Genomic DNA, 23,242 nt, shown 5'->3' on the forward strand with positions numbered 1-23,242 from the left:
TTTCAATATTCCTCCTTCACTAATTTATCCCTAAAAAATATAACACTTTTTCCTTTTAATTTCTATAATCTTATATTTTGATATTATTCTTTTTTTTTCCTTGCACTTAGTATATAAATTTAAGACTAGTAAAATATGTGGTGTGGTTAAATTCTCTCGTAATATCACCAGTAACGTATGGGGTGTGGCTTGGGAGGCCAGCAGCAGAATAAGCGTGGATTTCTTGCCTTCTACCATGTCAAAAAAAGCCTCATGTCGAACCAGTTCGTTCCTTTGTTTACTATTCAAGCCAAAAAAAAAAAGAATAAATTAGGATGTATTTTTAATTAGAAAGGGTATACGTATAAACTACGAAGCTATATGTGGCAGCTTCTCATGCTCAGTATAACGTAGAGCCAATACTACGATTACCTCATGCTATATTTAAACAACCACAAGTTTCTTTCTGTTAAAGAAATATATTGGCGCCTACAAGCTAACTAACGTCTCGTTAACGAACAACTACAGTTTAGGAGAAAATCCGGCCGAATATGATCGGCGAGGACGCGACAATATTTGCCCACCTTGTTCACCTTCATGACCAAAAATAGAGATTGTGCATAGTTCATTGCTCACATGCCCAAAAACAATATAACTCAATAAATTGTCCGCATGCTCGTGGAAATGTTAATCAATGAATCCACTCATGACATCAAAAGTTTAATGACAAGTGTAAACAACGTATCTATTGTGTTATTACCATACATCAATTTGTGCACCTTTCCTCCACCTTTCTGACTCAAGCACTTGGTCGGACTAGCTTGCTAATGGGAAGGAGGTGTAGGCCTAGCATGGTGGATAAAAGCCTCTCAGAATAGCCCAGGAGACTGCCCGTAAAGCCACAAAGAGCTTTCAAAGACATGTAACCTCCACAAGGAGGACACAGGCAAGTCATCCTTGGCTACCAAAGGCAGACTCTTCTTATCTCCATGTAAGACCTTTCTTCCACTCTAGATGTCCTGCAGTGGGATGGTTTTGCTTGCTTCACCTGTTTTTATAAAGCAGGCAAGGGGAGAGATCAGATTTCTTTTCATCCTTTATTGCTCTCCTCTATTATACAGAATATATTCTTGGGATCTTTAGTGGACAAATGTCCATATTGGCATCAAAGATACATACAACACTTCTGCTGAGGGTCAGAAGTGGAGGCTGTGAGATATGGGCTGAAGTCGGCAGCCCCAGCCAACTTCAGCCCCGTCTTCTTTTTTTGGAAGAGGCCAAAGCAGGGGATCGCAGATGCGATCCCCTCCGGCTTCTTCGGGTGCAGCGAGGGCGGGGTGCCGTGGGCGTTACGCGGCAGCCCCGCGGTCATTCCGCGGCCACCCCACGGCCGCACGAGCGGCCGTTGATTTCGCCCCACTGCCCCGATTTTCGCGGCGGAGAGCTGTTGAAATGGGGTTATAAAACCCCCTTTCCTCCTCCCTTGGATTCTCCATCGAGCACTTTCTCTCCTCCCCCCTCTCTTCCCTGCTTCTCCTTCTTCTCCGGTGACCGTGTGCGCCACTTCAATCGAGTTCAGCCACCCCGGGAGCCGAGCTCCTTTGATTTTCTTATTCCCCTGTTTTTCGATCTAGTTTGGCCGTTGGAAACCCCACCGCCGTTGCCGCTGCTAGCCGCCGGATCGAGCCACCTGCGGCCGGGATCTGCCGCCTCCGTCGACCGCCGGTAAGCCTTCTCTTACCCTGTATTTCATGTTTCTTTTTTTCTGTTCAAGCCCCAAACCGAGGTCATCCTCGGATCCTCCCTCTACGGCCGAGCCGCCGTGGCACTCTGCCACCGGCCACGACCGCCCTACCGACAGCCGTGTCCCCCGTGAGCTGCCGGCCGGGCCACTGTCCGGCCACCTAGGCCGGCCCCCCCTTCCTCCCCTATTTTCCCATCTCCCCTGTCCGTGGGGAGATTGGGAAGGAAGAAGGCCCGTTATGGGCCGAACTGGGCCAAGATTGGGCCCAGTTCATGGTGGGTCCAACTTGGGCCCAGTTCACGGTGGGCCCAACTTGGGCCCAGCTTTAAACCGAACCCGAATCCGAACCCGAACTCGAAACCGAAACCAGAACCCGAAATCCGAACCCATTTGGCCAATAAATGGAATTTTGCAGTTAAGCCCTTGACAGTATGTTATTTCATAAAAGGGTCTTCTATAAGTTATGTTTGATCCCTATAAGAAAGATTATTACATAAGAGTCTCCAAATGTATTCGATTGGTCCCTCCACTAAAGTTTTATTATAAAACAGTACCCTGTAATTAAGTATTAGCCCCTGCAATGCATAAATAATCCATTAGAGACCAACTTTGGGGGCCCTATTGGGCTGGATCTATGCGGGTCAATTGGGTCGTGTCCGATATGGGTCCTATTGGGCCATGCCCATTATGGGCCAACTCTGAGCCCTGTTGGGCCATGTCCAATAGTATTACTTTTGGTTTTGCTTAGCTCTAAAATTTATAAAGAAATTAATTAAATGTTAACAGGTGAACCTGATCCGCCTACCTGAAGTAGGAATTAAGCGAGGAGAGGTAAGTAACTTAATACTTCAAGCGTGATTTTCAAATTATTTGATAAATAGATTAAATTCTGAAATATGTTTTGTATTTAGTAAAAATGGGTATGGCATGTTAAATTTCATTTGAAAATTATGCTCTGAAATCCGTAAACTATTACTGAAAAATTTATGAAATCTGTTTTTATATATATGTATTCTCAGCATGGCTATGATCTGTTCTGTTCTGTTCTGGCCCCGCCAATGGGGATTATACGTTGGACTTGTCGACTTGTAATCTGTGAGGAACCAGTTTCGACACCGCGCCACCGGTAATTAGAATAGTGGTTTCTGGACACCGTTTCCACCGGTGACTAACAATAGTGGTTTCTGGCACTCTGTGCAACCCATGCCACTGGGTTACGTGGCCGTAGCCTATTATGTTGAGATTCTGGTATAAGAGTTTTTGGAAAAATGATAATATGTTTTGAAAACAACAAAATGATGTTATTTATAATTTATTCCAGACATTATCCTGTATTTCGATCTGATATGCTCTGACCCCACTTTGGGATATTTTGTTGCTTTCTGGGCTAGTGTAGCTCGTTATTCTATTTTCTTTATTTTTCAGATCCAGAGGCTTGATCTCACGGGATTGAGGAGTGCGTTAGATTTTCCGACGATTCTTTCAGTTATTGGTCCTTTAGTTAGATTGATTAAAGTATTTGACTTACGTAAGCATATGTTATTTGAAATTTTGTAAGACTGCTTTTGAATAAATTTAAATAATTATGTCATCTTTGAATAGCTGTATCTGCTTTGATATGATCTGCTGCCTTGCACGCCCGTGCGGCCCGCCGTGCGGGCGTGCGGCGTCTGCCGCGCCTCGGGCTCGGAGCGTGACAGATTTGGTGGTATCAGAGCTCAGGTTTCAGATTCCTAGGGATTGTGTTTGAAATAGTCTGATGGAGCTTAAGTTTTAGGATCTTTAGGATTCGTCGGAAAGTTTGAGAGATGGGTGGACATTAGGCCATTAGACGAAGATATTTATTTGCTTTTGCTATTGATAAATTTATATTATTTTATCAGAATTTTGAAATGCTAAAATTAGAATGCAACCTAATTATGGCTGTAACCAAAGTGTGAATAAGTTATTATGATAGTTTTCTTGGTAGAGCAATTTGTATTTCAAGTTATGATTAATTAGATTTTGACTAAATTAAGTGAAGGAATATTAATCATGAGATATTATCGTGCAATGTAATTATTTTGGAAGTTGAACTTGATATCGGGAACTGTGGATATTGCTTCTAGTTGAAGTTAATTATTTTGGTGGCAAATTAAGATTCATCTATAAAAAGATGTTTAAAGCTTGGACTAGAAAATATTTATTGAAATCTGTATGTGGATCATGCATGGAACTCGTATATAGAAGGAAAATACTTGGGGATGAGACTTAAGAATTTTTATTTGGCTCTACTTGAGACTTGAAACAATTAAGATTGATATTTTGATGGAAAGTCAATTAGTACGTCTTGAGAATAAATATTTTTGGGTTGGTCGAAGATAGGACCTCTTTGATTTGGAAAAGTTCTTGATGGTTTTTCTTGTTAATGAAAAATTTCGTTGGAAAGTATAGTGTTTTTGATTTTGATCAATATGGATATCATTGTGTTATTAGTAGATTCTTTTATCTGCAATATATATATTAAAAAAAAATGGGAACTATTACTAAAGGGATGAAATAGTTAATGAGTTTGTGGTGTTTTGAATAGATTCTCTAAGTCTAGTAGTTTACAAGATTCCGAAATGTTGCAGTATTGCAAATAAAAAATATTTTACTTATTTAAGGAATTGATCTCAATATTGTAAAATCATAGAGCTTATATCTTGGAGGAATTTCTTATAAATCTTTGAACCAGATTATTAGATTTGTGTGAGTTAAATATTTATTAATCAAGGCTATGAGTTGATTGTGGATTTTGTATCACCATATGAGAAATGCAAGTAGGATTTTATGAGAGGCCCAAATAAGTTTAGCCTAAAAAAAAAGATTCAGGATGATTAAGTAAGCTCCTAAGTAAGTTAATCTAGAATCTTTTAATTATCAAAGCTTAGAATAAATATTAACTTGTATAATGGAATTGTCAAGGAAAACTAGAATTAGCTTAAATTTGGATCTAGAATATGATTACTTGATTATATGATAGTACAAATACGACAACTATCTCAAGGGTTAATCATGACCTAGTGTACTTGAAAAGCAAAGATAAAATTTTGCTTGGATATTATAAAAAAAAATGTTGATGATCTGGGATCATTAAGAAATTTTGGAGAATATTGATCAGAGTTGCGTAGCGAAAGTATGATGGACTGAGTCAATTTAAACTGGTCAAAAATATTGACTGTGTTTTGGTAACATGTTATTATGAAAGACTATGTTGTTCAATAATGAAAGATTTTGTTAATAAGGGAAGGTGTATACTATTGATTCTCAGGTCAATCATGATATGATTATGTTATCTCTTGGATAGAATTTGCTATTTTTGGGTATGCTAAGAAAATAATAATAATAATAATAATTTGAGCGTATCATGACTCGGGTTAGTTGATTGTTGACTAAATATGGTCTAATTTGTTAAGTATCTGAATAAACCATGCATTATTTGCTCCCATCTTATAATTTATAAGTTTAAGTTAAAAGCTTTGTAGCATATTGAATCATGGTATCAATACTTTGCCTTTCCAGACCTGCTCTTGTGATTTGATGCAAATCATTTTTGAGATAGACCGTTGCTATCTAATGATCGTCAGTACATGTTCATTTTGTGAATTACATTTCTAGCCATTTAATGATTTGACTCCAAGGTTGGTCATCATCCTTTGAGGGATCAGCACACTACCATGATAAGTGTATGAGATCTATTTCATTTCAAGTTCTATCCCAAACACAACTAATTTTAATCAATCCTGTTGTGAATCGATCCTGATCCAATCTCGAGTGAACATGCATCAAGATGATAATTTCAATATGAGATTTTAGTCAGTCACTTATCTAGTGTTAATCTTGCGAGTTTTATGAAATTTTTGATAGTTGATCCAAAGCTATCTATCACACTGATTTTGATCGAAGAGAATGAGATCTTGGATTTATATTACTCAATGGGCTGAGCATCTGAAAGGCCTAGATCTCTTAAATTTCGAGGACGAAATTTTTTTAAGGGGGAGAGAATGTGAGATACGGGCTGAAGTCGGCAGCCCCAGCCGACTTCAGCCCCGTCTTCTTTTTTAGGAAGAGGCCAAAGCAGGGGATCGCAGATGCGATCCCCTCCGGCTTCTTCGGGTGCAGCGAGGGCGGGGCGCCGCGGGCGTTACGCGGCAGCCCCGCGGTCATTCCGCGGCCACCCCACGGCCGCACGAGCGGCCGTTGATTTCACCCCACTGCCGCGATTTTCGCGGCGGAGAGCTGTTGAAATGGGGTTATAAAACCCCCTTTCCTCCTCCCTTGGATCCTCCATCGAGCACTTTCTCTCCTCCCCCCTCTCTTCCCTTCTTCTCCTTCTTCTCCGGTGACCGTGTGCGCCACTTCAATCGAGTTCAGCCACCCCGGGAGCCAAGCTCCTTTGATTTTCTTATTCCCCTGTTTTTCGATCTAGTTTGGCCGTTGGAAACCCCACCGCCCTTGCCGCTGCTAGCCGCCGGATCGAGCCACCTGCGGCCGGGATCTGCCGCCTCCGTCGACCGCCGATAAGCCTTCTCTTGCCCTGTATTTCATGTTTTTTTTTTTGTTCAAGCCCCAAACCAAGGTCATCCTCGGATCCTCCCTCTACGGCCGAGCCGCCGTGGCACTCTGCCACCGGCCACGACCGCCCTACCGACGGCCGTGTCCCCCGCGAGCTGCCGGCCGGGCCACTGTCCGGCCACCTAGGCCGGCCCCCCTTCCTCCCCTATTTTCCCATCTCCCCTGTCTGTGGCGAGATTGGGAAGGAAGAAGGCCCGTTATGGGCCGAACTGGGCCAAGATTGGGCCCAGTTCATGTTGGGCCCAACTTGGGCCCAGTTCACGGTGGGCCCAAATTGGGCCCAGCTTTAAACCGAACCCGAATCCGAACCCGAACTCGAACCCGAAACCAGAACCCGAAACCCGAACCCATTTGGCCAATAAATGGAATTTTGCAGTTAAGCCCTTGACAGTATGTTATTTCATAAAAGGGTCTTCTATAAGTTATGTTTGATCCCTATAAGAAAGATTATTACATAAGAGTCTCCAAATGTATTCGATTGGTCCCTCCACTAAAGTTTTATTATAAAACAGTACCCTGTAATTAAGTATTAGCCCCTGCAATGCATAAATAATCCATTAGAGACCAACTTTGGGGGCCCTATTGGGCTGGATCTATGCGGGTCAATTGGGTCGTATCCGATATGGGCCCTATCGGGCCATGCCCATTATGGGCCAACTCTGAGCCCTGTTGGGCCATGTCCAATAGTATTACTTTTGGTTTTGCTTAGCTCTAAAATTTATAAAGAAATTAATTAAATGTTAACAGGTGAACCTGATCCGCCTACCTGAAGTAGGAATTAAGCGAGGAGAGGTAAGTAACTTAATACTTTAAGCGTGATTTTCAAATTATTTGATAAATAGATTAAATTCTGAAATATGTTTTGTATTTAGTAAAAATGGGTTTGGCATGTTAAATTTCATTTGAAAATTATGCTCTGAAATCCGTAAACTATGACCGGAAAATTTATGAAATCTGTTTTTATATATATGTATTCTCAGCATGGCTATGATCTGTTCTGTTCTGTTCTGGCCCCGCCAATGGGGATTATACGTTGGACCTGTCGACTTGTAATCTATGAGGAACCGGTTTCGACACCGCGCCACCGGTGATTAGAATAGTGGTTTCTGGACACCGTTTCCACCGGTGACTAACAATAGTGGTTTCTGGCACTCTGTGCAACCCATGCCACTGGGTTACGTGGCCGTAGCCTATTATGTTGAGATTCTGGTATAAGAGTTTTTGGAAAAATGATAATATGTTTTGAAAACAACAAAATGATGTTATTTATGATTTATTCCAGACATTATCCTGTATTTTGATCTGATATGCTCTGACCCCACTTTGGGGTATTTTGTTGCTTACTGGGCTAGTGTAGCTCATTATTCTATTTTCTCCATTTTTCAGATCCAGAGGCTTGATCTCACGGGATTGAGGAATGCGTTAGATTTTCCGACGATACTTTCAGTTATTGGTCCTTTAGTTAGATTGATTAAAGTATTTGACTTACGTAAGCATATGTTATTTGAAATTTTGTAAGACTGCTTTTGAATAAATTTAAATAATTATGTCATCACTACAGGAAAATGGGTCTTTCCCGACGCATTTTTACCGACGCTAGGAGGAAGCGTCGGGAAAAATTTCACCGCTCATACATTTGCCGACGCTTTGATTTAGCGTCGGAAATTCTTAGTTCGGGCCTAAAACGACGCTTCCCTCATTTAGCATCCCAATCGATCAAATCCTAGCTCCTCTGGCTTCTCCTTCCTCCTCTCCGACGACGAGCGACCGACCGACCCTTGTCCTCTCCGGCGCCGAGCGACGTCCGACGCCAAGCTCCTCTCGTCCTCTCTCCTCTCCGGCGCCGAGCGACCGTCCGCATCCTCCTCTCTCGTCTCCGGCGCCGAGCGACCGAGCCCCGAACCAGGGAGGCGAGACGATGGAAGGCACCAAGCTTCCCCGACGATTCAAATAAAATGCCTTCCTTGATCCATACTTCTCGTTTCGGTCTCTCCCACCGCCCTCGTGGTGGTTCTCTTCGTCGTGGCCGGAAATACCCGGGACGGGCTCCAGGGCGTGGATGGTCCAAGGCCAAGGGCTGTTGGTCGGCTCCACAGTCGCCGCGGCAGCGGTTGGTGAAGTTCCGGAGCCGGGTGGTGGTGATCATCCCCGTTCGCTTCGCCTCTTCCTCGGCAATCCCATGATCCAGGTATCCCCTCCTCCTTTCCTTCTCTCCTTTGTTGTAGTTCTCAAGTTTTTGGAATTCTGGTTGGCTTCTTGGTAAGAATGTCTTGTAAGTTCTTGATTGGAATACACGAAATCTTGATTGCATTCTTGGTGACAATATCTTGAAATTTTATATTTTCAAGTCAGCATTCTTGACCTAGAGTCATTCCTGGAATTAGGTGTGGAAAAGCTTCCTCTTAGAAAGAAGATGTTAGCCTAAGTAACTGTGGATGAAGTGTTCCAGAAATTATAAACTGTCGGTAGATTAATTATCCGAAACTTCTTTCTAGATTATGGGTTTGGCTCTGGGATCTTGATCAAATTCTTGCCCTGTTTCAATATTCTTGCGAGCACTGTTATTGGGTGTTCTAAACCTATGGGATGACAATAAATGAGTTTCGGATAGGTTTGATTCAGAAATATATAAGCACTGTCTGTATCTGTGCCAATGACCAATCTGATATGGGTTGACAGAGGCCAAGATTGTGACTCCGAAACATGGAGGCTCTACACAGAGCTACTGGTACCGTGTTTATGATATATAGTCTCCTTGGGTATTAACTGGTACTTTGAAGTAGAGTGGTCATATGTAATATCACAGGAGTTTTTCAATGCATCGGTGCCGTTTTCTGCTCAAGCGACATTCCCTCATAAATTTGCTGCCAGCAAATTCTTGCAGGTAGCTGCCTGTATATAGCACCTGCATTTTTCTCATGATATCTTGCCCTGTGGAAACATCCTCCTTTGGATTGGCAACTAGTCTTTTTTTGAACGAGCATGGCTATATTCAGTTAAGTTGCATATATATTCATATAGTAAGAGATTATGCTATAGTTTTGAGACTCTACTAATGTGTTCGTACTGCAGCCTGGCTTATTTGATTTAGTGGGTACCATAGTTTATGAGATTGATCATCGACGATATCAGAGTGTGTTTTATAACGGTACCATTGAAGTTGTGGAGACTGGAGGTTTCCTCAGCATAGAGTCTGTCTTCCTTGTTACTCTTGGAGCTGCCTTCATTGGCCTTTTTGGATTGTGGGCATATGGTCAAATACAACGATTTTCAAAGGTAAGCTACTTTAATGAATTCCTTCATATTCTATAAAATATTGGTTGTGATCTCAGACTGTTTGAATAAAGGAATCATATACTTTATGCTCCTCAAGAGTAGATGTTGACAAGGATTTCAGATAGGCAAATTTGTTATTCATTTTGGTGTACTTGATATATATTAGTTCTACAAGTCAAAATCTCTGCCAGATGGTATTAGTTGCTGTTTACCACTTGATCATTATTGGCTGAAGCCTGTGCTTTTAGACTGATGTATGAGCTGCGACATTGTTGAACCTTTGGTGCATGTGCTATATATTTGTCAAAATTAGTATCCATATTTTGCTTCTGGTGTTTTTCATGTCATTATTGTTGTTCTTTGGTGTGAACCTTATCAGAGTCAAGATGTGGTACAGGTCTCAAAAATTCCTGCAGGAGGCTTAAGAAACCATATTTTCAGTATAAGTCAGACTTGAGCTATTAACTTGTATTTAAAAACAAACTAAATCTACTTGTATTAAACAATTGCTAATGACAGACTTGTTGACTGTTTAATTACTGTTAGTACACGTCTTTTTTTTTCAAAAATTTAATAATGGATAAAGATATCGACTTGCGAAAATTGAGTTCTTGCTCATTTAGTGTAGTCGCATACAATTAAATTGTTCTTATGTTCATGTATAATTCTTCTTAGAAAACCAAGAGCATGCCTAAGGTGGAAGTAGGTACTCGAGCGGCTGATGCTAACATGGATGAATGGTTGCAGGTGAGTTATTAGCTGCTGCAGTATCAAATCAACATTCCTTTTTTGTGACCATCTTGTGCTTAGCTTATCATTTTTTTTCTCTTCCTCACACATATCAACACCTGCTACTTTTCTGACAGAATATTGGTATTAATGGTTCATGTTTGCTGTTTGCTCCATACTCTTTGGTTTTAAGCCTGATCAGATCCACTACATCCCGAGAGAAATGAAACCTTTTCTCTTTTTTGTGTGTGTTTATATTTGTTGTCCAGGGAACTGCATATGCTCAGTCACTTTCAAACAAGCCGAAGAAGAAGAAGTAGATTTCCATGTTCTTCAGGGTGGTTTCTATCCTTTAATCCAGTTTTATAGAGCAGGAAGATGAGAGAGATTCTGACAACATGGTAGTTTTCAAGGCTGTAGGTGAGAAACTTGGACACAAATGTTATGTCCATGTAGCTTTAATGTCAGCATCTAGTGTGTTTAGTAAACTGATTTTTTTGTGTGTACTACAAGGAAAAAATATTTTGGGAAAATTCAATTTTGGTGAAAACTGTTGTTTATGCATTATGCATTCTTAATGGTAAAAATGAATTAACGTTACTTTCTTCAGCTGCATAACGGTGATGTGTCTGTTTGGGAAATGCTGTATATGCACGCCGGACTAATTCTTGGTTGTCTCATGATCAATGAAAAAGTTCTGTCCACCAGAATATAGTGAGCTCCTAATTGCCAAATCTGCTAGTTACAGAAGTTATCATGTATCTCTTTGTATTTTGCTTAGCAGGAAAATACTGAAGAGTAAATTAGGAAAAGATTACCATCCACAGAGAATTTATGGAAATTGGGATAGAGGTGATGACGAAAGAAACATGCTTTTACCTGGCAGATGTATAAGAGCCCGTAGCATCTTATTGGTGGCTCATTCGCTTGGAGATTTGGTATCAGAAACTCGCAATTGTATTTGGCAGTTCAACATATCCAAGTGAAATAGATGAGGTTTATCTGTTTCAACATATCCAAGTGAAATAGATGATTTTGGATGTTCACTGTTGTTTCTCGACTTGCAAAAATTTTCCCCAGTATTTTTGCTCTTGTATTTGGCAATTCCCAGCTGCTTTTATCCGACTCTGCTTGTGATGCAGGGCGTCCATGAATCTATAATGCATGTTTTTTGGTATCTTTGTGCGTGCTGCGAATGGATCTGGGAACATGGCTTTAGCTCTGTTTTTTCGTATTTTTATTTTTTTAAAAAAATGGAAATCCCGACGCTTTAAAGCGTTGGTAAAAAAAGTGGTTGCACGCCTTCGCCGACGCTTTAAAGCGTCGGGAAACGATATGCCTACGCCGACCTTTTGATTTCTGTAAACTGGGCATTCTTTGGGCTTTCCTGACGCTTTAAAGCGTCGGCGAATGTAGTTTTTGCCGACGCTTTCATTAGCGTCAGGAAAGCCCCTTTTTTGCCGACGCTTTCTCCTAGCGTCGGCAAAAACTTTTGCCACTCCGGTATCGCCAACACTTTTGCGACGCTTCTATTTGCGTTGCGGGGACTTTAGCCGACGCTTATAAGCGTCGGAAAAGGTTATAAAAAGCGCCGGGAAAGATGAGTTTTCTTGTAGTGCATCTTTGAATAGCTGTATCTGCTTTGATATGATCTGCTGCCTTGCGCGGCCGTGCGGCCCGCCGTGTGGGCGTGCGGCGTCTGCCGCGCCTCGGGCTCGGGGTGTGACAGAGGCAACTGTATATAAGAACGTATTAGAAGGAGAGACAGACCATGCTTTCAGCATTCCTCTTCCATGGTATTATAAGGCACAAAACCACACTGGTCAGGAGACTTGTCTTTCAAAGGCCAGAACTTTATAATATAGGAAGCTTTCTTTTCCCTCTGTTATCCGATCATTTTGATTCGTCCCTCCGTTGGCATGAGGGGATAGTATTGAGCATGCTTAAAGAAGAAGATAGCCGTAATCACATAGTAACTATAGGATTTTCTCCACTGCATTATTCCGCATCAGATTCCTACCATCATAAAGTCAAAGCCATGACAAAGCTTATGGTTAGGTCGTGAGGAATCGGTTGGCGATGACTTCAAGCACGACTAGCTTTCCTTCCCTCCAACTGGAGGTTTAACTTGTGTTTTGGACCATGGTGTTCTGAGTTATGACTAATGCAACCCAAGCATTTTATATATTTGGTTTAGAGAGCTACATCACGAATAACCACTGGGAAGAGAACTAGTCTAAGAGAACAAATCCGGAGAACAATCCATAAAAAGACGCTTAGATCTAAAAGAATATACAAAGGATTTTGGAGTATGGAAAGATATGTAAACAGTGTTAAAGGGTGTATAATCAAGTTTAGCTTTGACTATTCTTTTGGGTTCTTGTCCGAATCACATAGCTAATCAGTTTGATTCAACTATTTGCAGTCAGCCATGAAACTTGGACATTTTATTGTTGCTACATGTGGCTTGCATTTAGATCACTGATTTGTGGTGCATGTGCTTTTCAGCTGCCTTTTTCTCACGTAATCTTTACTGCATCAATAGATTCACGCTACTCTAGCTCTATCCTTCCCTCGGATCATCATCATCCTTCTAGCTGATCCAATGCTGGTGGTACACCCATGCATATATTTTCTGGCCCTACTTGAACTTATCACCCCCTATCAGCTAGCCAAGTTTTCTGGAACCTCAAGTTTCTTAGCACGTAGGGAACAAGATAGAAAAGGAGGGCTAACAAGGTTCTTTAGCACGCCCAGTGGAATCTTGCGTAGTCATCGTCTCACTAGTTTTGGACAACTGCGTTGCCACCATTTAAGCATTGAGGAGACAATGGATGCACACTAGATGATGACTCTCTTCTGCCATTTGACCTTCTTTAGGATGTGCTCGTGCAACTCCGATTCTAACCGGAGGAACACAAACACAACCTATTAAAAAAACTCTTTTATCAAATGGCTGCCATATTGAAGCTGTTAGAAGAGCGGAACAAGAGGACTTGGGGATTTACAATGGAGCAAGTAAAGAAACTTGGTTTTGTTTCAAAGAACCAGAGTCCCCAAACATAATATGCTATGATGCAAACTATGGTAAGATAGGTGAAATGGCCTATCAATCTATGGCATACAGTGCTGAGGTTCCCAATAACTTGATCTCGGCGGGCCAAGAAAGTGCGATCGAAAGCTATGACATGTCCTCAAAAGTTTTTAGCCAAGTCAAGAAGGCCAAGCATAAGAAGGAACAGTCGACCGAGGTACATACTTCGGTCAAGAATATTAGCCATCCCGTTATGAATAGATGGTGACATGATAGCATTCTGGTTAAAAGGGTTGGGGGGCAATCACAAGAAACATGAAAATCATGATCGATCAAGGTACATACTTTGGTCAGAAGTACCATCTGTCTTCTTATAAATAGGCGGGAGTGTGGAGGTTTTGCAGTCATAAAGGCTGGGGAAAAACTATACTTATCCTTGAAGACATACATGAAGAAATCCTATGTCAGGGGCCATCAACATATTTTTGTGTGAAGATCTTACAAGGTATGGAGCCTCACTATTTGAATGGTCAAAGACCGTCCAATAGATTATAGATACTAAGGACCTTGATGCTATACAAAATAACTATTGAAAGATTGGAGAAGTCATGAATTTGGTTTGAAATGGAATCAATAATATATATATATATATATATATATATATATATATATATATATATATATATATATATATATATATATATATATGTATGTATGTATGTATATATGTATGTATGTATGTATGTATGTATGTATGTATGTATGTATTTATGTATGTATGTATGTATGTATGTATGTATGTATGTATGTATGTATCAGAATTCTATAGAACTTTTGACTAATAGACTGATACAAATCATAATAATAAGATCCCACAAAAACTTCGGCCAATAGGGCGATAAAGATTATAAGGTGAATTATGTTCTTCTTTTCTTTCACAACTTCTCAGTTTCACTCTTTTTCAAGAACTCCAAATATTATTTCGCAAGCTTTTCCAAGAATTATACTTCTCAACAGATGCCAGACAGTTTTATATCAAGGGATCTGGTTCTTGCTGGAATGGAAGATTATTGACCCAATTTGCTAAGGATAGGCCAAATATCGAAGAATACTGATATTTGAAAGAATACTGATATTTGAAATATTAATGGAAAGAATATATTGAGAAAAGCATGCAAGAAAAGATAGATATAAGGCTATGTTACATTATTACTTTAGGCTATGGTAAGTCTCTCAAAATGCTCACTTCACTACCGACCTAAGCAAATACAATTCTTTGGCATCAATGACTCATTAGATTTCATGTCTGCTCACTACACATCGTCATTAATTACAGTAGAAACCATTATTATAGTACTATTGTAAATTAGATTAGTCCTATATTATAATATTAAATTAGTATAATAATATTAATATTATAATATAATTATTATAGTCTACTTTTTATAATATAACAATAATTATAATTCTATTTTATTTTATTAGTTATATTGTACCATCAAAAATTATTTTTATAAACTATTTTTAACTTATAAATTATTTTAAATTATTTTTTAAAATATTCCATTGCCAGGGCTAAGTTTTTCAATACATCTCATATAGAACTTTTACCTGAAAACTGTAAATTGCAACTTTTTCTTAATAAACCTTTTTTAGCTTTTAGATAGTCCGAAAGCTATTTTAAAATTTTTACCAAACACATCAAAATCACCTAAAAGAGCTTTTTACCATCTAAGAAGTACTTTTTCACCCTCCAAAAGCAATGTTAAATAGAACTCAAATCCTCTTGAGAATTGCTGGAGTGAAGAAGAGGTGGTGAAAGGTTTCAAAAGCTCATGACGACAGTTGGATATTTCGACAGTATAAGCAAGAAGAATAATTAGTGGTTACGCTTGCTGGAGTCCAAGTTCATAAGCATAAATCACTCGGAGAAAATTCTCGCTTACTGGGTCATAAGAAGTGTCATCCTATTCTATTTTTGATTTTTGGTTTTTAAAGGGTGAAGCATTTAGGCTGCTGGAGAGCTCAAAAGGAAATAGCTTTGAGCGCTATTCTGAAGAGCCTGAGGTCGATGAGGTGGAGAGGTCGTTCTTAATTTGAATGTTTGTCAACCAACTTACTTCCCTACTTTTAGTGACTCAGTTTTCTTTTTCCTTGACGAGGGACTGAATTTTCTCACACTCTTCGACAAATGTCTTTCTATGAGTGTTGGAAAGAGGAGAAGAAAGAATAAATATTCAATGTTGAGATTTTTTTCTTAGTAATAGATGATATACAGGAAAAAATTGAGTTTTTTTTTTTGGAAGGAGAAAGATGGGAATTATCTTCCATTTATTTCATGAAAATATGATATCAAAGTCTACAAGAAATAAGCATGATACACAAAAACAAGAAATCTGAAAAGAATATAAAAAGATAGAAAAAGGAACAAAAATAAGATATCCAAACAGTCAAGCAAATGTGAACCAATTGCTGTCTAAAAACCCATGTCCCCCATCACAGAAGTACTGCAGCATTACAACCAGGGAATGCCGGCCTCCTGTCATGGTTGGACCAAACTGGTACTACGGCATGATATACTCCATCTCTACAGCAGCCATCCCTATTTCAGAAGAGGAAAAGAAAGGGCCATCTGGGACAGTGGATGCATGTAACAGTCCATTAATGTTTAAAAGTCCGTCCCTTTGTAATGAATTTATATATTTTGGATAGGTAGGTCAATAGTAATGAAGATGAAGAATTCTATTAGTGAGATCGAAATGAAAGCTTTTAGTAACTTTCAGCATCCCTGCCATCTATTCTCTCTTTCTTGCTCTTGAGTTTTGTTCAGAGAACCACCAACTTATATATCATTGCATTTCTTTAATAAAACGGTGATGACTTGGTCACAAAAGTCCCATGATTTGAAAAATTATAGAAAAATCATTTATTAGGACCAAAACGGCAACAGCATGTACCTCTAGTGCCCAACGTAGAGTGCTAATCTCCAACACTTGGGAATCCTTCAATTTCTCTACTTGTAAATTGCCCAATACGCGCGGACCTTCTACAACTAAAATCTTCCTTTGATCTACATTTCTTGTACATCTAGATGGCTTGTCATCAAACTTGCTCGCAGGGAAGAGATGTAGGACTAGCATGGGAAATAAGAGCCACTTATACTAGCCAAGGAGACTGCCAATGAAACCAGGGGAGGTTTTGAGCAATAGAGATGGCTCCAACCATTGGAATCCTCCCAGAGGACATCGGCAAGTCATCCTTGGCTACCAAAGACACTCCTATCTCCATGCAAGACCTCTCTTCCTCTCAGTTGGTCCTGAAGTGGAATGTTATTGCTTGCTTCCCATTCTATTTATACTGAATGCAAGAGGCGAGGCGAGATCAGATTCGGCTTGCCAACCAATACCAGTACCCATCAACACCATGCATGGTTTTAAGATCAATAGTGACTCTTTTTTTCCATAAAATTCTGGTGATGTCTTCCATAGAGAATATATTCTCGTGATATCCTTGGGACCATTAATTGTCTGCAGTGACTCTAATTCTATTCGGGATCTTACCTCTAGAGATCTGGTGTTGATCACAGAATAAGAAGATAGGGAACGAGAGAGCAAGCTTTGCCATATTCCTCTCACGGGATTCTCCCAAAAAAGGCACATTGTTCGAGCAAGTTGTCTTGAGTCGAACGTCCTTTCATGTCTTTGGGACACCTGGCTTCATAAGATCGGAGGGTGTGGAACCGGTCTTTCTCCACATTCTTTTGGCATGTTCCTCTTGGCAATAAGAGAAGGTATTGACCTTACTTCAAAAGGGAAGATTCCCAAAAATCTCATAGAATTCTAGGATTTCTTCAACAAGAAGTTTTTATGAACTTTTCCTCCCCTATGAAATGATGTATGAATGCATTAGTCGATGACAATACTTTTTCAAATTCCTCTATAATAATGTCAATGCCACTAACCACTAGACCAAGCTTTGTTCCCCAAAACAACTTAGGTATGACTTACGATTAGGATCTAATTAGGTCATGACTAGTAGATATAATTCTATTATTGATCTGATCGGGGAGAAAAAGGTGATTCCCTCAAACCTTGAATCTCTTAAGAAAATTTAAGAATGGTAGGAATATTGGCAAATATAACGTCTAGGACCCCTAATCTTTCATTAATCAATCCCAAACTGATACATGATCTCTACCTATACTAGTGTGAGCCACCCTTGTATAACTCGAGTCAGATTACTCTTTCAATTTAAAGAGGCTATAGATTCCTAAAATAGACATGATTAGCAGAAATAAATATGAAAAAGCTAAAATCTTAAAGAAAGTAGATCTCGATTCTTATATCAACTTTGCCTTCAGATGCTCCGCCTAATTCTTTCCAGATTGTGAGATATGTCTGATCAAAATTTTTCTTAAAAAAAAATTTGGGTTGACCAGTCCATTTCGAAGTCCAAATAATAAAATTTGGTCTTGATTGCTTAATACAAAGCATATTTTAGGAGACAACCTCATGCCATAGACCTCAAAAAGTTACCTAATTCCACACACAAAAAAAAGAACACTCCAATCAGGCATGGTACAATAACTTATATCCTCCAAAAATTTAGTATCCAATTCAGCTTTGTGATACAGCAGATCATGCTCCTAAATCTTATGCAGTCCTTTCGTAGTGACCGAATTGGTCTCATCGAGTCTGGTGATCCTGTCGAATTAATTATCCAAGCTGTATATTTTTCTCTTATTTTATGAAAAAAATAACTAAAAATGGTATAATTAGCTGGAAGATATAAGCGGAAGAAATTTGAAAAATGATATGAGAACAAAAATCTAGGAGAGAGAGTTTAGCCAGATTACTGATATTCTTTTAGAAGTGTGATTGTATAAATATAGGACATCGAAAAATATATAGACTGACCTCCTTTGTGCGTGTGCATGAAAACATGCACGCTTTTCTACGACCTTGTGAATGTGGCCATGGTTTCATCCAAACAATAGACAATTAAGTGGATTAATATTAATCACGTACTACCATTTGAAAGGACCAATTTCATAAATGTCGTTTGTATTTGGGTTAATCCACTTGTTATTCCGTGAAGTTGTTTTAGTTAATCAAGCTCATGATATTTTTCTCAAGAGAAAAAGAATTAAAGCTATAGTCACCTGTGTCCCATCAATAAGTTAAACTCTAAAATAACTGATGATTCCTTTCTCTCCATCCATTTACCATGTTACGTTTGTGGAAGCTACTAATACCCCATGATTAATGTTTTTTTTTAGAATTAGTTGTCTTCCAATTTGCTCTCATTCTGTCACAACTCAGGACCTCACCCAAAATAGCTAGCTAAAATGTATTATTTGGGTTCCTTAATCCTATATAAGTACCCAAGATCTATCCAATGAATAACCGATGTGGGACTAAACGCACACCCTATGGTATTATTTGGGTTTCTTGGACCTCACGCCTCGTTGTTCTTTGCCCACTAGAAATTGAAGCCACCGAAGGCTATTGGAACTGAAGCAACTGATAGTCAACTTTAAAGACCACGCAATAGCACGTATCTGGTAGGATAGTGATTACGGGTATCGATCCACAGGGATTGGGGTATAGTTGTTTTTTCTTTTAAAAATAAAATATTTAAAAAGGAAGAGTTGGTGAAGAAAATTAAACTAAGGAATTTTAATAAAGCAAAATGCAATTAAAAAGATATCAGTTTGGGAGAACCTAGGGCAAGGAATTCACCACTAACATCAGAACAAGGGTTATTTATATTTTATTTCATTCTTGGATTAACATGCAAATTGGCTACAAGCCTAATAAGCATTCGAATAAAATTTCACAGAAGTAATTTAGGCATAATCCATCTTTAGTTTAGCATGAAATGTCTACCCTAATCTAAGGTGGTAGCACATCGCATCTTCCTTAAGCATGAACTATCTTATTTTTACTTCAATGATCATGAAGAGCAGTTGTATAAACTTCATATTTAAAATCACAGAAATTAAATATGAGATGAAATAAAATATTCATTAGAAGCAGAATAAGGTTTATACAACTCCAAGAATAGAAATTAAAAATATAAAAACCCTTGGCCCTTTGTTAGGGCTACATCCGGCCCTGGAGAAGAGATCAGCCCTGCATGGAGTTGGAGACGGCAGCAGCAGCACAGCAGCAGGCTCCCATCTCTTCCTTCATGATTTCTTTCTTTGAAATATTCCCAAAATACCCGAACTCTTCTCTCTCCCTTCCCTTTCTCTTATTTTTAATTCTTCCGTGGGACTTGCCTCCGAGAGATGATGGATGGGGATTAGTCCCCGGTGGGGAAGAGGGAATGCCCCCCCCCGGTGGGGGAGGAATGAATGGAAGAGAAGAATGCCCTCTCTGTTTCCTGCCTTGGCCTTTTATAGGCTGTAGCTCCTCCTTGCTTCTCTCCTTTGTGGTTGATCCGAACGGTGAGAGGATAAGGATCGAATGAAGCTAAAATTTGTTGCTGCGGGAGATCCGGACGCGGAAGAAGTTGGAGCTGAATTTCGGAGGTGACGTGGAGATTGGAGCTCTGTTTCGAAGTAGAGGAGATCGTGGAGGAAGCTCACGGTTGAGAAGATGGGATCCGTAGCAGGGGAGTTGGATGATGCTGGATACGGGATAACGATGGAACTAATCGAGTTGTTGGACAGCTGAGAGGTGATCTGGAAGTTAGGATGGCTGGGAGCGCACGGAAGAAAGTGATCCGTGGGAAGCTTTATCATGGCATTGAAAGGATTTTGATTCTTGTTCAGAAGCAGGGGAAAAGATTTTAGAGGACGTGGACGATGGAATGAGTCTCACGGCTATGTGGAGATGCCGGAAGAATCGGAAGAATGAATCGCGGATATGGGGAAGATGAGCTGGGGCGTGATCCACGGAATGGGGAGATGTGATCCGGAGGACGTTGGGCTGCTCCATGAGATCCGGAAGAAGAGGAAGCTGTTTGACTTCCTTCGGCTGGGCACAGGGGAATGGGATGTTGGGAATTAATCCGGAAGAAGGTTGCTGGGTTCATGCGGATGGAAGGGAACGGATGCAAGGTTGTTCCGCTAACGCAGGGGATGATGTGGAGTTCGGGAGGATGAAGCAGCTGGGAGGAAATCTTTGGATGATGATGGATCACAACGAAATGTAAGCTAGATTCATGGGATGCTGGGATTTGAATTCATTGTTGAAAAGATGAACTTGGAACAGGGGAACTGGGAGTGTTGCTGTTAGCTGGGAACAAGACCTTTAGACACGGGGAAGAATACACGTGAAGCTTGAATGCGAGTGGATGTGGGGGTTGGAGCTTATCCAGGAACAAGAGGAAGGGTGGATGACTGGATTGGTTTGAGAGGATCTCGGAGGCTGGAGTTGGATCACAGAAGAAGAGAAACTGAGATGAACTCACGGAAAAGGAGGTACGTGAAACAGGGGATGAAAAATGACGTGGAATGAGCTTGGGATTCGCTTGATTTGGAAGATGAAGATGAGATGATTTAGGAGCAGGGGATTTGAATGAATCAGTTGTTTCGTCCGAGCGGGATGAGAGCGGGTTGTTTGGTAGAGAAAAGTGGAGGAGTGGATGGAGCTTTGGGATTCGTGCAAATATGATGATATGCTTTGAGATCTGAGAGAAAATAATTGAAGGGATTTTATTAAAATAGGAGAATTGGATCATGTGTAAAAAGAGTTAAGTGACTGAATCAGAGGGTCTTGATTTGCGGGGTGCATGTGGTTTAGGTCCAGGAATAATCCCTAATCAACTTGACTCAACCTGCATACATTAGACTCAATTAATAAATAATTAAATCAAACTCAAATTAATTTATTAAAATGCAATGATGAGGGTAACACATCTTTTAGTTGAATTTACAAAATATGTGAATTAAAATAATGATAAGTGCTATGAATAAAAGGTTAATTTATGCATTATTTAGCACTTATCAGCAACTCCTAGGCCTTCCTTCCCTTTCCTTTTTATTCTTCCCATGACTTGGAATTATTGTGATCGACTGAGCAATCAGTCAAAAATCGACTGGCAAAGGGGCCCCCTATTTTTACCTATTTTTTGCCATAATTTTTCTTCTTCTTTCGGCCACCGCCACCAGTTTTCTCTGTTGATGAACCTCCAGCCAAACTCCTTGACCTCCCTACTTTCCTCCACAGCAAAGCTGTGTTCGGTAGTGAGTGGCCAACAGTAGAAAATTAAGGAAAGGCTCTGATTTTCCTATTTTTTGGGCCTTTTTCTTAAATTTTCTCACTGGCTAGCCACTGGCACCGGTCATCCACCACCTTCGGTCATTGGCCAAGACCCCCAATGATCCTCGTTTCTCATTCCTCTTTCTCTCTCTAGAATATCTTTCTACTTTCTCTCTCTTTTTCTTGTTTGTCTCTATAAACAGTCTTGTGGATCTTAGTGTAATGTTCTGTCTTATTTTTTTTGGATCTAAGATGACCCCTACAGAGAAGCCCCGAGCTACCCTAGTGCTCGGGCAGCCTACTGGAATGATAATCTCAGCCCTATTAAGTGTCCCTAAAACTATCATTGATGAACCTTATTGAACAGTTTTTGCCCTAATAGAGTTTAAGCCTCAAGATTCGTTAAGTGAATCACTTAGACCTGACCCACCCACTGTCAGTCAAACATCTTCTTTTCTTGTTATTTTAAATTCTATTAAAGTCGCCAACTAGAAATTAATTTTGCTTTTAATATTTTAAATAGGTTAAATAGATTCATTGAGTAAAATTTGATGGTTTAAAACTAAAAAGGTAAGTAGATCTTATACTTTTTATTATTATTCAAATTATTATATGTTCCATGCATATGATTTTACAAATGAAGATATTATATTTTTTTTTAAATTATGCATCAGCATATGTTTATAAAAGTCATGCTTTGTTATAAAAAATGGTTTTAGAAATATTTTTGATGAAAATAACATGTTTATGAAGCACGAATTTTAACATGCCATTTAGTATTTTTTCATCTATTTATGTTTATGTTTCAAAAAAAAGATATAAATATTTCAAAAGCTCTTAGATAGCTATATATGACTTTTAAAATTAGAAAAGATCAGCACCTGAAGCTAACATCCATATGAACGTAAGCTCTACCAGTGGGTATAAAGTTTGCATACAAAATTGATACTCTACCGATTATGAATGCGAGCCCTATCTTGAGTATAAAGTGATCGTAGCATAAATATCTGTGAGCAATATTTTAACCTATAATATAATTAAATGATAAAGATTTATGATTTTACTTGTACAATATACTTGGAACTATATTTATGAAATATTAATGATTTATGCATACGTGATTGGCTTTATGACTTGTTTTAACATATTGTACTATAAAATACTTTATTTTTGTGATATCTATTATTTTCTTCAAATGATGCATTGTCATGGAGAAACCTATACTTTATCTTGTAAGGTAGTATAAGTTCTACTTACTGTGTTGTGAAACTTATATCTCTTTTTATTTTTTCTCTTTTTAGATGAATAGGGTTACTAGGACGAAGAATGGTCCAAGCTTGGAGTTTACGCTAGCAAGCTAGGCGATTGTCTAGAAAAAATTTAGTATTTTAGTTGACTTTGAATTTGTAGTTCATGACTTTTTGAATTTTGAGGATGATAGATTTTGGTATTTTTATTTGGATTTAGACACTCTAAACCGATGTTTGCCTTATTATTTAATAAATGATGAAATTAGAATATTTTTATTATATTTTATTTATGATGGATTTGGAAGCTAAAATATAATGGTTGGCTTTGTGTTATAGTGGCCTGTATCCCTCGATAGCATGGCCATGTTATGTCCTAAATTTAGGATGTGACATTTTATAGTATCATAGCAGTACGTTTGTTCAT

General features: G+C 39.3%; 1 protein-coding gene across 1 annotated transcript; it reads left to right on the plus strand.

The window, feature by feature from the left end:
* Nucleotides 1-1,584: 1,584 nt before the first annotated feature.
* On the plus strand, nucleotides 1,585-10,933 carry LOC148702719 (translocon-associated protein subunit alpha-like; the record flags this gene model as incomplete). The annotated part of the gene is made up of 6 exons (XM_089926647.1): nucleotides 1,585-1,704; nucleotides 2,510-2,554; nucleotides 7,067-7,111; nucleotides 9,392-9,595; nucleotides 10,271-10,342; nucleotides 10,594-10,933. Coding segments are annotated over 6 exons (537 nt in total), but the record flags the coding sequence as incomplete, so codon positions are not given.
* Nucleotides 10,934-23,242: the final 12,309 nt, after the last annotated feature.

This window comes from Phoenix dactylifera, chromosome 12, assembly GCF_051530095.1.
Source record: "Phoenix dactylifera cultivar Ajwa chromosome 12, Ajwa_hap1_PhDact_Kaust_v1.1, whole genome shotgun sequence".
Classification (NCBI taxonomy): domain Eukaryota; kingdom Viridiplantae; phylum Streptophyta; class Magnoliopsida; order Arecales; family Arecaceae; genus Phoenix; species Phoenix dactylifera.